The sequence below is a fragment of the Nannobrachium achirus genome (genome assembly GCF_963921795.1).
Source record: "Nannobrachium achirus genome assembly, chromosome: 10".
NCBI classification, from domain to species: domain Eukaryota; kingdom Metazoa; phylum Chordata; class Actinopteri; order Myctophiformes; family Myctophidae; genus Nannobrachium; species Nannobrachium achirus.
In genome coordinates, this window is record NC_137819.1 from 537,831 (window position 1) to 552,776 (window position 14,946).

A 14,946-nucleotide genomic window follows, 5' to 3' on the forward strand; every position below is an offset into this window, starting at 1 on the left:
TGGACCCTGCAAAAGCAAAGATTTGAGGTAAAAATGTTCACACCTCCGTTTTATTTAATAAGAAGCCTTTTTATCCAATATTTTTCTGTTTTCCCATGTATTTCCGGACCCATTTTTGCAAGGCCACGCCCACATCTCAGTGTTCAAAAGATGGCGTTGGTGCGCATTTTCTTTTGGTGCAAAAACAGAAAAATATCGGATAACAAGGCTTCTTATTAAAGAATACGGAGATTCCGGGTAATTATACAATGCCGGGCAGTACTTCGTTTGTGAAATGAGATTCAGTTAGATTGAGAACAGGAGCGCTCGTTTTTGGGCACAAGGTGGAGCAGGCGGTGCCTCCTTCTGGGAACTAGGAATAATTTGACTGAGGTTAGGGTTAGGATTAGGTTTAGGCATAGTTTTACTGAGGTTAGGGTTAGGATTAGGGTTAGGTTTAGGCATAGTTTTACTGAGGTTAGGGTTAGGTTTAGGCATAGTAGCATTAACCAGGTTAGCGTTCACCAGCGTGGGACTAATGGGAACAATGGAGGCACAATGAGACGTGGGACCAGTGCAGTCAAATGCTCTACCACTGAGACATGGGCTTCTTCCAGGGACTGCCCATAAGGTGAACTAAAACAAGTGCAATCTTACTGGTTTTTCAAATATACTGTAACACACACACACACACACACGCGCACACGCGCACACACACCAGGGTGCAACATGACAGAGTAATCAGGCTTTAGTCAATCATAATAAGGACTGTTTAATGTTCTGAGTGACAACCGATTCCACTCTAGCCAACAGCACATACTGTATCTGTTTGCTCACAAGACACTGCTGGTTGGGTGTGTGTGTGTGTGTGTGTGTGTGTGTGTGTGTGTGTGTGTGTGTGTGTGTGTGTGTGTGTGTGTGTGTGTGTGTGTGTGTGTGTGTGTGTGTGTGTGTGTGTGTGTGCGTGCGTGCGTGCGTGCGTGCGTGTGTATGTAGTTTGTATACAGTACATGCCTGCACTCACTGTCACAGATACATCAGTTAAAAGGCCGGGGGGAGGAAATCGACCACACGGTGCGGCCGTGGGAAACACAGATTCCTTCCTTCCATTCCGACTCGCAGACGCAGAGAAAGGACAGGGAGGGGGGAATGGATCGATAAGGTAAACATGGCATCTCTCCCAGCCTGTTTAACCCTGGGAGTAGTCCAACCTAAAGCGGCACATTCTATGCTGCCCGGCGGATCTCGCCGGGTCCTCCGGCGTCTCGAAATGACGTGAAGGTTGACATGACTCCTGCTGCTGTCCGCTTTGAGTAAATGAGGAAGTGATCCGCGGTGGAAAACAAGCGATAAATCATAGCGATTTTATAATTATAATGGATGAGCCTAAACAAACCAGTTCACATGAACAATACTGATGTAAAATAAGATATCTGAACGGCTACATTTATTTATACAATTAAAGGACAACTTTAGTGTTTTACAAGAAGGGTTCATATTTTAGATTGTAATTACATAATATAAAAGATGAGTGTTAAAATGATTTCATTTACTTCTTTCTATTGTTTTAGAGATTCTTATTTCAGTGGTTGGGGCATGCGTACAAGTGGCTAAATATGTCATTTCACACAGAATAAGCCCATTCCCAAGATACAACGCAACCTTTCATGGTTGGATGTGACTTATGGGGGCTAGAAGTGTTACTGCAAATAGCAATGAAGAAACTGCTGGCTTATTGTGTCTAAAAAGACATATTTAGCCACTTGTACGCATGCCCCCAGGCACTCACTTTTTCTTTTCTCCTATTACAATCTAAAATATGAACCCTTGTTGTAAAAAAACAAAGTTGTCCTTTAAAATGTCATGAACCAGCACAGTTATAGGGGGGCTTGCCCACTTCCCAGGCTTATTTTTCTTCCGATCGCCAATATAAGCCTGGGTTCTCTCTCTCTCTCTCTCTCTCTCTCTCTCTCTCTCTCTCTCTCTCTCTCTCTCTCAATGATGGCAGACACTGATACTGACTGAGTCACGCTTCAATTAGAAGTTGGGATTAGGGATGGGACGATACGCGATATTATCGTTTGTCGCGATAAAAAACACACACGATAATCATATCGTGGAGATTTAATTTATCGTGATATCGTCCTCCGTCATGCACCGGGATCAATTCACCTTTTATTTGCCGAGCTGCTTATCCGGAACCACTTAAACCCTCTATAATTGGTAAAAGGAACTTCAAATATACGTACTTGATAGTCTCTTTTTCACTCTCTATCAAATGTCTTTGCCAAAACATAGCCGATCTACAAGCTCACAACGCAATACGTTGTGAGCTTGTATATCTGCTATTTTTTTGGCAAATGTTCCACCCCAGGATAATGGATTTTGATTATCGTGATAATATCGTAAACCGCGATTTCTTTTATCACAATAATCGTGATATATCATTTTCATATCGTCCCATCCCTAGTTGGGATATTACTACGGTGATTATCTGACATGAAAGCAGATGTGATTCACTGAGAATAAATGCAGCGGACGGTCAGTGGGAGGGCAGTGTTGCCACATTTTCCGCTAAACGAAATAAGCAGCCACCAATATTTACAAGCGATTTCATTTTATATATTTTTCCCCTAAATCTTCATCCCACGATTTTGAAAACCATGTTTCACCCAGTGCCAATTGCCTAAGACGTAATCCTGGGCTCTGCTCTCCCTCTGTCAACCGGGGGAGAACCCTGAACTGAGCTGAAGCTTCCATCAATGCATGTTGAGTTGTTATCACCCGACAGGGGAAGGAACATGCTATTCCAATTTCCAGTTCCTTTCCCCATCACCAGGTTGTCCAGGGGGAGGCAGGGGGATTACTGCATTTTTTTTTGTGAGGGTACCTACCCTAAGGGACACAGAGAGAACATGCAAACTCCACACAGAAAGGCCCTTTCGCCAACCCCACCTAGGGTATGGCGCACTGATGATGCAGAGGAGATGACACGCCCCTAGCGCTCCCGGCGGGAATCAAACCGGGAATCTTCTAGCCGTCAGATGTGCCACCACCATGCCCCTCTACAACTCTTTATTTACAAGTGTTGCACAGTGAGTTAGAGACTCATCAAGTCTAGTATCTCCCCCAGCCAGAGGGATGTCCCTTTGGTCTAGTGGTTGAGATATTAGACATCCACATACATGTCATAAGTATTACATAATCGTCTAATCAATTCACCTTTTATTTGCCGAGCTGCATATCCCGATATGCAGCTCAGCGCGTCGCAACGCATTGTGAGCTTGTAGATCTTCAATTTTTTGGCAAATGTTCCGCCCCAGGATAATGGATTTCGATTATCGCGATAATATCGTAAATCGTGATGTATTTTGTCACAATAATGGTGATATGAAATGTTCACATGGTCCCATCCCTAGTCTCCACTAACAGCCCAGACCACTGATAACATGACCCGGGTGCCTGGGCCTCCATCCAACATCTTATCCCTATTTACAGCCACTCTCTGAGGACATTAATGTTTAATACACTCTGCTTGTTTTGTAAAAGAAAACCCTGCACTTAATGTGTTTCTGTACTAGCTAGGGCATTAACGACTTGTGATTTTTGCAAGTCGACTCAACACAGTAAAAAGTTGAGTTGAAGTCGACTTTATCGTTTGATGACGTCATCACATCACACACGACCCCTCAATTATTTTGGGGGTCCCCAGGTGATTAACTTAATGTGAAACATTGTTTTCTCACTCAACTGTAAACAAACCACCATAAAGTTTAAGTGTATAGACTATAGAGGGTATCTGCACATTTCTAAAGTGACAATTTAAGGACTTTTTAATACCTCTAAAATTAAACATCAAACATATCATTTTCTAAATGTCTGTCTGTCTGAGTGTCTGTCACAGCGTTTCTCCTCAGTGGCTGGAGCAATTGATCTGAAATCGCATCACCATTAGCATATGAACACACCTGACATAACTGTGAAGCCCAAGTGTGTGTGTGTGTGTGTGTGTGTGTGTGTGTGTGTGTGTGTGTGTGTGTGTGTGTGTGTGTGTGTGTGTGCGCGCGCCATTAAACGAAACGGGTATTTCTTGCATTGATGCTCCTACATATTATCATGCAAGCACCAGTTAAAGTTACTTTCCATCCCTCATATACTGTGTGCACAGTGCACATCCCATAACCCACACACTGCACATCATTTCGGAGCTCATATCTTTGGATGGGTAAGGGCTAGTTGTCCAAATTGTCAAATATATAGAGGCAGAATTTGTGAAAATAGCAGATCTACATGCTCACAACGCCTCATAGAAAGTATTTTTTTTCTTCTTTTTTTTACAACTTCAACTTTGGACTTTCTCTGGTGGGAGTCGACTTGTGTAATGAAGTTGACTGAGTCGACTTTTGTCGACTTTTTCGTTAATGCCGTCAAACGCAACGCTGCCGGGGAACCAAAGCGAGACATTAGAGGGAGGTGGGCGGGTCTTCCGAGCCAGACTGTTGACTCAAACTGTCGCACAATGTTCACATGCTTCTGTCATACAGTCTGGAGCATCGGAAGCTACAATTTCCAGCATGAAGCGTGTGTGTGCGTGCGTGCGTGCATGCACCTACCCAGCTTGCTGCCGGTGGCACTGGGGCGGCGTGCGGCCGAGGTCTCTTGCTTCTTGGGGACTTTGGGGACCTTGAAGGCGGCGGGCCTGTTCCCACTGTCCACACTGTCGTCATCCTCAAAGCTGCGGTCTGCAACATAAACAGCACACCACCCACACAGTTACAACACCGTTCAATTCAACTGAGCTTTATTGGCATGAGAAAACATAGGTTTAGATTCCCAAAGCAAGTGTCAATATATACTAAAAACTATTGTTGAAATAAATGGGGAAACAAAAGTATGTACAGCATTCAGCATTGTGTTAATAGAGAGCTATGTCACATTGAGATGTGATATACAGTATACAGTATGTATGTTGGCAAGGGCATAAAGCTTTTTTGAAACCAACATCAGAAATCTTTCAAGATTTAGCAGTCACTTTTGGGACAATTTCAATTAGTTTCCCAAAACAATTTAAAGGATTTTTTTCCCTTTTTTTTACAACAAGGGTTCACATTTTAGATTGTAATTAGGGAAAAGAAAAGATGTGCTAAAATGTTTTCATTGACTGCTTTCTATCGTTTTAGCGTTTTTAATGACACTAGCCCTTACCCGTTCAAAGATATGAGCTCTGAAATGATGTGCAGTGTGTGGGTTATGGGGTGTGCACTGTGCACACAGTATATGAGGGATGGAAAGTAACTTTAACTGGTGCTTACATGATAATATGTAGGAGCATCAATGTAAGAAATACCCGTTTCGTTTAATGGCTACAGAGATACTGTGTACCGATCTGCATGATTTTTGGACAACATCTATAACGGGGCCAGACAACCCCCCCACCCGCGTGTGCGCACGCACACACACACACACACACACACACACACACACACACACACACACACACACACACACACACACACACACACACACACACACACACACACACACACACACACACACACACACACACACACACACACACAGCTGGTTAAACATGTTGCCTCATGCTAGATGCAGAATAGATAAGCCTCATGCTAGATGCAGAATAGATAGTAGATACACCATAAAAATGCTAATATACAGCATATGATTTGTGAAAGTGACAAACGGGCTTCACAGTTATGTCAGGTGTGTTCATATGCTTATGGTGATGCGATTTCAGATCAATTGCTCCAGCCATTGAGGAGAAACGCTGTGACAGACACTCAGACACTCAGACAGACAGACAGACAGACAGACAGACAGACACTCACTCAGACATTCCGAAAATTATATGTTAGATTGATTTCAATGGTTGGGGGCATGCTTGCAAGTGGCTAAATATGTATTTTTAGATACAATAAGCCCATTCCTAAGATGCACCACAATTTATCATGGGCAGATATGACTTATGGGGGCTAGTAGCCTTACTGTAAATAGTAATAAAGAAATGTATTTACACATTTAGGCACTTGCACACATGCCCCCATGCACTGAAAAAAAATCATTAAAATTGCTAAAACAATAGAAAAAAGTAAATGAAAACATTTTAACACTCACTCTAATGCCAATCTAAAATATGAAGAAAAACAATGGTGTCCTTTAAAATAGTCGCATGTCTGTTTATACATTATGTGCAGTAGGTCCATGTCAGAGAGACTGTATGGAAAATGGATAAACTTCATGCAGAGACTGACAACAACATATACTATGCCAACCAACAGTTTCATGGATAGACATATATACATTATATTGGATTAGACACTATTGCATTCCAAAATGGCTACACTAGCACTGCAATCACTTAATTGATGCATTATCACTTCTACATCACAACACTGCATCCCTCCACTTATTCAGCACTATTTTATACTTGGCTGTGACGTCCTACAGTCAGTGATGCAGGGGAAATAAATAGCCAATCTAGCCCATCGTCTAGCGAGATCAAAGAGCTCAGAGCTTTAGATCTGCCATTTCTTCTTTTTTTTTATTATTTATTTAGTTTTGACACAATGGCCAAAAATAGAGATGGCAGGTTGAAAGAGGATTAAACACAACTAAAGAGTTGTTCCTTTGCATTCTGCCTAAATAAATACAGAAATACATTAAAATGAGACAAAAAAACTGCTGACAAGAGTGAGAAAAAAAAAAAAACTGCACACAGAAAGAAGAGATAGTTGGAGGTAAAGGTGTGTAGAGAGCCTGGTCAGTCGGATCAATGTCCATTATCATTACTGTCACACAATGAAGGAGACGGAGACACGCACACGCACACGCACACGCACACACACACACACACACACACACACACACACACACACACACACACACAGAGAGAGCAATCAAGACATCCACCCATGCAGCCAGTGACAGACAGAGACAGTTTGCACACTAGCAAGAGGCTACCGAGTGAGAGTCATTGTCATTGTCTGACAGTGACTGAAGCTACGGTAGCTTAAAGCTTTCAGCATAATTTTTAGCAACGTTGTCGCCTACGCGAAGAACAGACACTTGTTGTGGAAGACAGCGACATGCTAGGTGATATGCACTGGTATGCACGCGCGTGTGCTCCTCTCAAACACAAACGCTCTCACACATACATAAACACACACACACGGTGAAGATGTAATTAAAGTGAGGGCCGAGTTGGAATGCAGTCACACAGCAGCAGTTACACACACCGGTTTCTCTGACAACCAGCTATGCATTAACAACTGCACCGTAGCAGCCACCACCCTACATCTCCACTCTGCATCATCCAACACACGGCTAGTCGACACGCACACGCACACACACACACACACACACACACACACACACACACACACACACACACACACACACACACCCGGGCCCCAACCCTGGACTCACAGTCACAGATGCGCTGGCAGATGAGTCGCCTCATACCTCCGAAAGAGGGCGTGGTGTTTTCGGGGTGCCCCCCCTTCCCCTCCCCCTCTTCCAGAGCCGTAACCCCGACACACACACACACACACACGCGCACACACAGCTCACACACACCTGGTTGTCCCGGGGACGCTGTGACAGCGACACCACACACGCTCACCGCTGCCAGTAAACCCCTTCACCTCCTCTTCTTCTACTGCTGGCATTTTCTCTCTCTCTCCTCTCGCTCTCTCTTTGCCTCTCTCCCCTCACACTCAGTCACTCTCCCTTTCTCATTCTACATCCCCTCCACACAGCAGCCATTGCAGCCAATCAGGGGAGAGATGACATCATAGGCAACCAGCCAGTGCGGAGGCTAGGCTGCGTGTGTGTGTGTGTGTCCGTCCGTGTGTCGAGCGAGCGAGCGAGCGAGACCCCAGGAATATTAACAGGGTTTCTTCTGTGCCTCTGCCAGGCCAGCTGAGCTAAACTAAAACCGTTAGCATTGACCACACACACACACACACACACACACACACACACACACACACACACACACACACACACACACACACACACACACACACACACACACACACACACACACACACACACACAATCCTGTCCTAGTAGAAAGACTAACCATTAGTGCCGCGCTTCAAGTTTGTAGATCTGCTATTTTTGAAAAAAAGTTGTGAAAATGTGTGCAAATCTTTGAATATTTTTAAAGCAAACGTTTGTAACTCAAATTTTGCTTCTGGGGGGTCCCTGGAACTAAATATTTTGAGATGGGGGTCCATGGCCAAATACATATCAGTTTGGGGGTCCTTCACATGAAAACGTTTGAGAACCACTGGCACAGTAATCTCTCAAGAACAGACTAACTGAGCTCCAGTTAACACATCTGGTGCCAACCCCGAGTTTCCCGAGTTTGTATTGGTACTAACGCTGTGCCAACCCCGAGTTTCCCGAGTTTGGGCCGTTTTTGAAAAAAAAATATATATTTTGTTAGGCATGATCGCGATCGCGAAATTGCATGTTTAACCCCCATACCAACCCATTCTTTCAAACATGGCAGCCATGTTTGTTTACATCTGAAGAAAACATAATGGCTGATAAATCATGAATGCCTGAACGGATTTCCAAGCGGATTTTTTTGTTTGAAAGCTGTGAACAGTGGGCACACACGTGGTGCATCATCTAGGCATGGGCGTGCACTTTTTACACAATTGCGCAATTACATGGAAGTCTATGGTAACCATGGCAACGTGGGACATTGAAGAGAAAAAATCATAGCAACATAAGTGTTAAGAGAAAAGGACCTTTTCTTTGACGATGGCTGGCCAGATTGCTGACATAGAAACAAAGGTTTTTCAAAAACACTTATAGAATCGGGTCAAAATTCCAATTTTCACAATTTTTCAAAAATAGCAGATCTACAAGCTTGTATATCTGCTATTTTTCAATAGTTAAAGCATATAATAATGTGTACTCATTCTAAATGGGTTAAATAATAAACCTGCTATGAAGCTCTGAACTCACTCAGCATTTACAAGTACAATCATTACTTAAAAAGTGAGTGCAGCTAAACACAGTAGGCAAAGAGAAAAAAGTTGCGTGGCTCTGTCCTGCTGTGTGAACAACACAGATATACAAGCCCACAGCGCGTTGCATTGCGACGGGTTGTAAACTTGTTGATCTGCTACTTCCGCACAGGACAGCGGTGCGTGCAAAATGACGGCTATGGCGCTCGCAGCTGTGCGACGACAGTGAGTGCAAACAAACAACGTGACTAAATGCCAGTGGAGGAACGCAAAGTTTGGATTTTATACGCAAGTCATGGATATTATAACTTTTTCCCTGTCAGAATGGCCCTATAACTTGCAGCAAAGGTAATCACACCGTTTTATTGCACAGGCCTTATATACGACCTGGCATGATCTACAGTAGAGTATTGCTTCTCAAAGTGGGGTCCGGGGACCCCCAGGGGTCCTTGAAAGAGGGGGTTCCAGGGGGTCCCCAGCTAAATGATAGGAACCAAATGAATCCTTACGGGTATGTAACTCAGAGAGTGTACACTAGGGTGGATCTTAAATTACCTTTTTTTGATTTTCTTGAGTCTTACCCCCCAATTATGTTCCTATGTACAAAAAACTGCTTTGGTTAAAATTTGGTTGAATTTCAAGCATATTTAGAGGTAGCTCAATCAAGTCAAAGATTGTACATTTTATTGGTCAAAATCGAATTGCACTGCCTGCACATTTAAGTTATATATTACACATTATTCTTATACTATGCACAGAAATTATATGTTTTAAGCTTACAAATCTAAACACAAATCTGATTACATGTTTGTCATATGTCAAAACAGAATTAATGTATTGTAGGAAATAGCAAAGCAAAGAATGACAAATTGCTATTTTTCAGGTAACGTGGAGAATGACTTTATTGCACACTCTTCAGTCATACTCACAACACAACAAGCACACAGCCCCACTTGTTTACCCCCAAAACCCCTGAAAGTCACTGCAATATAGTAACTTAGTAGTTACTGATCAATTAAAGTTGATTTGCGGCTATCGGGATACTTGCGCCGATGGTTCTTTACAATTTGCAGCAAGTACTGGAGTTGGGTCTCATCTTTGGTGATGAGACCACAATATTCCTGTATTAGGGCAACCCCACGCTCTGCATGATCATTGACAACATTGATTGTCTTCATTACAGCCAGAGCTTCTTGGTAGTCCTCCCTGGTCTCCCACTCATCGGGATCAACATCAAGGAAGTCATCTGGGAGATCCATCAGTTTGAAGAGCACCTTGGATTTGGGAGATACAACATCTTCAATGTTCTTCCTTGCAACTGTTCCAAGGTCAACAGTGATTCTCTTCATATGCCCCTGTTCATCCTTTTCATTTCCATCTTTCATGGCTCTCACCATACGGGCATGATGGTATCATGCCCGTTGGATGGCAACGGGCATGATAGACGCTGAGAAACTCATCCACGCCTTCGTCTCCTCCAGGCTGGACTACTGCAATGCCCTACTCATAGGGATCCCCACCAAGAGCCTCCAACGGCTACAATATATACAAAACAGTGCTGCCAGAATCCTGATGCGAGTACGAAAGTTTGACCACATTACACCCATCCTCCGTTCCCTTCACTGGCTCCCCATTGCTTTCAGGACACAATATAAGATTTCCCTCCTCACCCACCAGTGCATATACGGTAATGCACCCCCCTATCTTAAAGAACTTCTCCAACCAAAACCAATCACTCGAAGCCTCCGCTCCTCCAATACCAACCTTCTCCTCATCCCAGACACCAACCTCCGCACCATGGGTGACCGGGCCTTCAGCTCTACGGCCCCAAATCTGTGGAACTCCCTCCCCGACCACTTGAGAGCACCACAGTCCACTGACGTTTTTAAAAAGGGACTAAAAACCTACCTTTTTAACAAAGCGTTTTCTTAATTTTACTGGGACTTGCCTTCTTATTATTTTATTTGTATTATTTTATTTGCACTTGCCCTGTGTTGCTTAGTTTAACATTTTACCTTGAAACTGTTTTAGTAGCCTATTACAAACTGATTGTCTGCCATTTTATGCCTTGCTTTTAACCTTGTAGCACTTTGAGATTCTCTGAATGTAAAGTGCGTTATAAATAAAATGCATTATTATTATTATTATTGTTATTTATTGTTGGAAGCTCTGGATGTTTCATGGCCAATTCAAACTGACCCGCAGGGAAGAAAAAGCATGCATGGATTTGTGCATTTTTGCAGTTTGCATTTATGTGAAGGCATGGATGATGGCACCTGTTGCTGTCAGCGCTCCACTAAATGACTTGCAACTGTTAAAATCGTTGCTGGAATATGCATCAATAAATCCTGAGGTGTCTAAAGCTGCTTCTCAAAAGTTCTCCAATCACTTGTGGTATTTGGCTCCAGAGATCGTCGGACTTGCACTGTTTGACAGTCAAGTGAGTGCGCAAACAAAGAGGCTGATGTTGAGAGCCATGAAAGATGGAAATGAAGAGGATGAACAGGGGCATATGAAGAGAATCACTGTTGACCTTGGAACAGTTGCAAGGAAGAACATTGAAGATGTTGTATCTCCCAAATCCAAGGTGCTCTTCAAACTGATGGATCTCCCAGATGACTTCCTTGATGTTGATCCCGATGAGTGGGAGACCAGGGAGGACTACCAAGAAGCTCTGGCTGTAATGAAGACAATCAATGTTGTCAATGATCATGCAGAGCGTGGGGTTGCCCTAATACAGGAATATTGTGGTCTCATCACCAAAGATGAGACCCAACTCCAGTACTTGCTGCAAATTGTGCAGAACCATCGGCACAAGTATCCCGATAGCCGCAAATCAACTTTAATTGATCAGTAACTACTAAGTTACTATATTGCAGTGACTTTCAGGGGTTTTGGGGGTAAACAAGTGGGGCTGTGTGCTTGTTGTGTTGTGAGTATGACTGAAGAGTGTGCAATAAAGTCATTCTCCACGTTACCTGAAAAATAGCAATTTGTCATTCTTGGCTTTGCTATTTCCTACAATACATTAATTCTGTTTTGACATATGACAAACATGTAATCAGATTTGTGTTTAGATTTGTAAGCTTAAAAAAATATAATTTCTGTGCATAGTATAAGAATAATGTGTAATATATAACTTAAATGTGCAGGCAGTGCAATTCGATTTTGACCAATAAAATGTACAATCTTTGACTTGATTGAGCTACCTCTAAATATGCTTGAAATTCAACCAAATTTTAACCAAAGCAGTTTTTTGTACATAGGAACATAATTGGGGGGTAAGACTCAAGAAAATCAAAAAAAGGTAATTTAAGATCCACCCTAGTGTACACACGGAACCCTTTGGTTCCATTTGTGCACTGATGCATGTCAAACTGGGGGTCCTTGTAATTTAAATGGTTGAAAATCACTGATAGAGCCATGAAAATCATCTCTAAGCCCACCTGAATCCTGTCCTAGTACTGGTAGTAAGACTAATTCAAACCATGTCTGTCTATTTCTAAGGTTTCTACTATAGGGACATAATGGCCCTCACAAATATAGTAATACAAACATAAACACACACTAGGACATTCATCAAATATTTGAATATTCGAATATCAAAGTCACTATTCGAGGTTGTTCACCAATATTATCATTTATTTTTTATTGTTTTCTCTTTAAAAAAAATATAGTTTATAAAGCTTGGCTAGATAGGGAGACATAAGAATGAGTTGTCAATGTGTTAAAACCCATTGCCAGCCAACTTAAAATATGACACACCCACAGAACAAAGGCTGATGTGACAGTGCCAAAGGAGGGGGCATGTGGAGAAAGGCCACACCCCACCAGCTGAGACCCTGACACCCCCCCCCCCCCCCCCCCCCCCAACCTCATATCATATAACATGCAATATTAATGAGGCAGGATCTGGTCATTTAATAGCAGCATTGTGTTTTTAACAGCACCAAGAATGCTGATTGATGTGTTACCCTGCGATCATTAGGGGTCACAGTTCAAGGCTGTCCAGGGCCACTCGACGGTCCCAGAACCCAATGTAGCCATGATGACATCACATAGCCATTATCCAATGTAGAGCCCGACCGATATATCGGTCAATTCGATATATCGGTCGTTTTGGAGCAATCGGAACGGTATCGAACATCTGTGAATTATTCCACCGATATCCGATATATTAATTGTCTGTAACGTGTCTGCGGATAGAGCATGAAACCCTGAGTTATATAGGCCTATGTGTTGGCAATACCAGAATTATCCAGCAGAGTGCAGTATAATAGTCCAAGATGCAAGCCAACACTACTGGAGCTGCTGCCTCTCGTGTGTCGTTCACTCACCACATGCACTGTCTAACTCAGATTTTTTATGTTGCAGTGAAGGAAGGTGTGTAGGCCTATGTGAAAATCCACATAGAAATATAGATGTCTTACTATAGACTATAGAACTTGTGTTGTTTAATTGCTTGGCAATGCATGGCGGCTGTCTGCACTTTGCAGAGCAGCCGTGCGAATCCATGAGCGAATCAAACTTTATGTTTGGATAAAAGACACATATTAATTCATAAACGAGACAAAACACAGCAGAACCCCCAAATTAAAAGAGTATTATTATCCAACAAGCAATAGAAATTGATAACTGCGACCAAACTCAAAGTTTGACATGAAAAGCACAAAAAAAAGCAATAATCTGACCATTTATCCGAGGGGCGAGCAGTCAATTAAATGATCTTAAAGTTATACCATGTAACTTTTTTTATAAAACAAATCTTAAAATTGTCCTAACTGTTAAATCGCTAAAGTTTTAGAACCCCCACTCCGTTATTTTCAGCTTCTGAAGCCTTCTCTTTATATGTTTTCTACTAAGCCATGACAGGGGCGGGATTTCCCGGCAAAATTACGTCATCACACTACCGGCCAATCACAGCGAGGGTTATACACTGCCGGCCAATCACAGCGCATCTTGAAGTGGGGTCGCTATGGCGGCCATATTTGTAGTAGTCGCCCGTGTGTCTCTATACTCAAAAGGTAATCTCGCCTACCAGGCAGGGTGAAGGAGTCCGTTTCTCCGGAATGCCTGAACGCACAGGAACCAGGGACCCCTCTAAAGATAGCTCTCGGCGAGGTGGACGCAGACGCGGGGGTGTGAAGGTACGAAAAACGGCCGAAAGACGCGGACGCGACCGCGGTTTGCTATAGGGCTACTGACCACTAGTTGAGCATCTTACACAGTATAGCTTTAAATGAATAAAAAATGATTTTTACAAAACATCGGTATCGGTATCGGTGCTCTAGCACTCTCCAACATCGGATATCGGTATCGGTCGGAAAAAATGGTATCGGTCGGGCTCTAATGACATACTGCACATGTTGTATCTCTCAATTATGTTGACTTCACTACTTCATACATTTGAATAATAACCACAACAACTTGGTGGTTAAATAGGTCAGTTATTTCAAAACAGATCACACTAAGAAGATGTAATTACACTGAAACCATGATTGTTGGGAACAATCGGATTGGGTGTCATATAAGAAAGAAAAGCATGTTTCCTAAACCCACCAGGCTTGAGTTAAGACCCGCCTCGCGGAAACACCCCTCTCAATAAAAGTGCATATATGAACCTTATTGCTCTTAGTGCAAAGCAATACTGTACCTACTACCTACCGATCCATTACAATAATACACGCAGCATAATGCGCCCAAAGCCATGTCCAAACTATAACAATCAAAGTAACTGATAATCAGTAAGAGTTTTTATTTTGAGCAGAGTTGTGACAAATTATTTAATAGCTTTCTCAGTACGTTTTTCTCTTTTGCAAAGTTATAAAGTTTCCCTTTTTTAAGCACAGTACAAAGTAAGTTTCAGGTTGTTTTTTGTTTAGCACAGTTTATTTTGAGCACTGTGGTGACAAATTACTCATTCATTGCCTTTTCAAAATGGCCGCCAAGTTCCTCACTGCCA

The 14,946-nt window shown here is 42.7% G+C and overlaps 1 protein-coding gene across 1 annotated transcript in view; it reads right to left on the reverse strand.

Annotated features, from left to right (window-relative positions):
- clasp2 (cytoplasmic linker associated protein 2) overlaps positions 1-14,946 on the reverse strand; it is a 250,807-nt gene that overhangs the window by 111,402 nt on the left and 124,459 nt on the right. Inside the window, 1 exon segment of the mRNA XM_080735691.1 lies at positions 4,593-4,721. Coding sequence (XP_080591817.1) covers positions 4,593-4,721 — 129 coding nt within the window.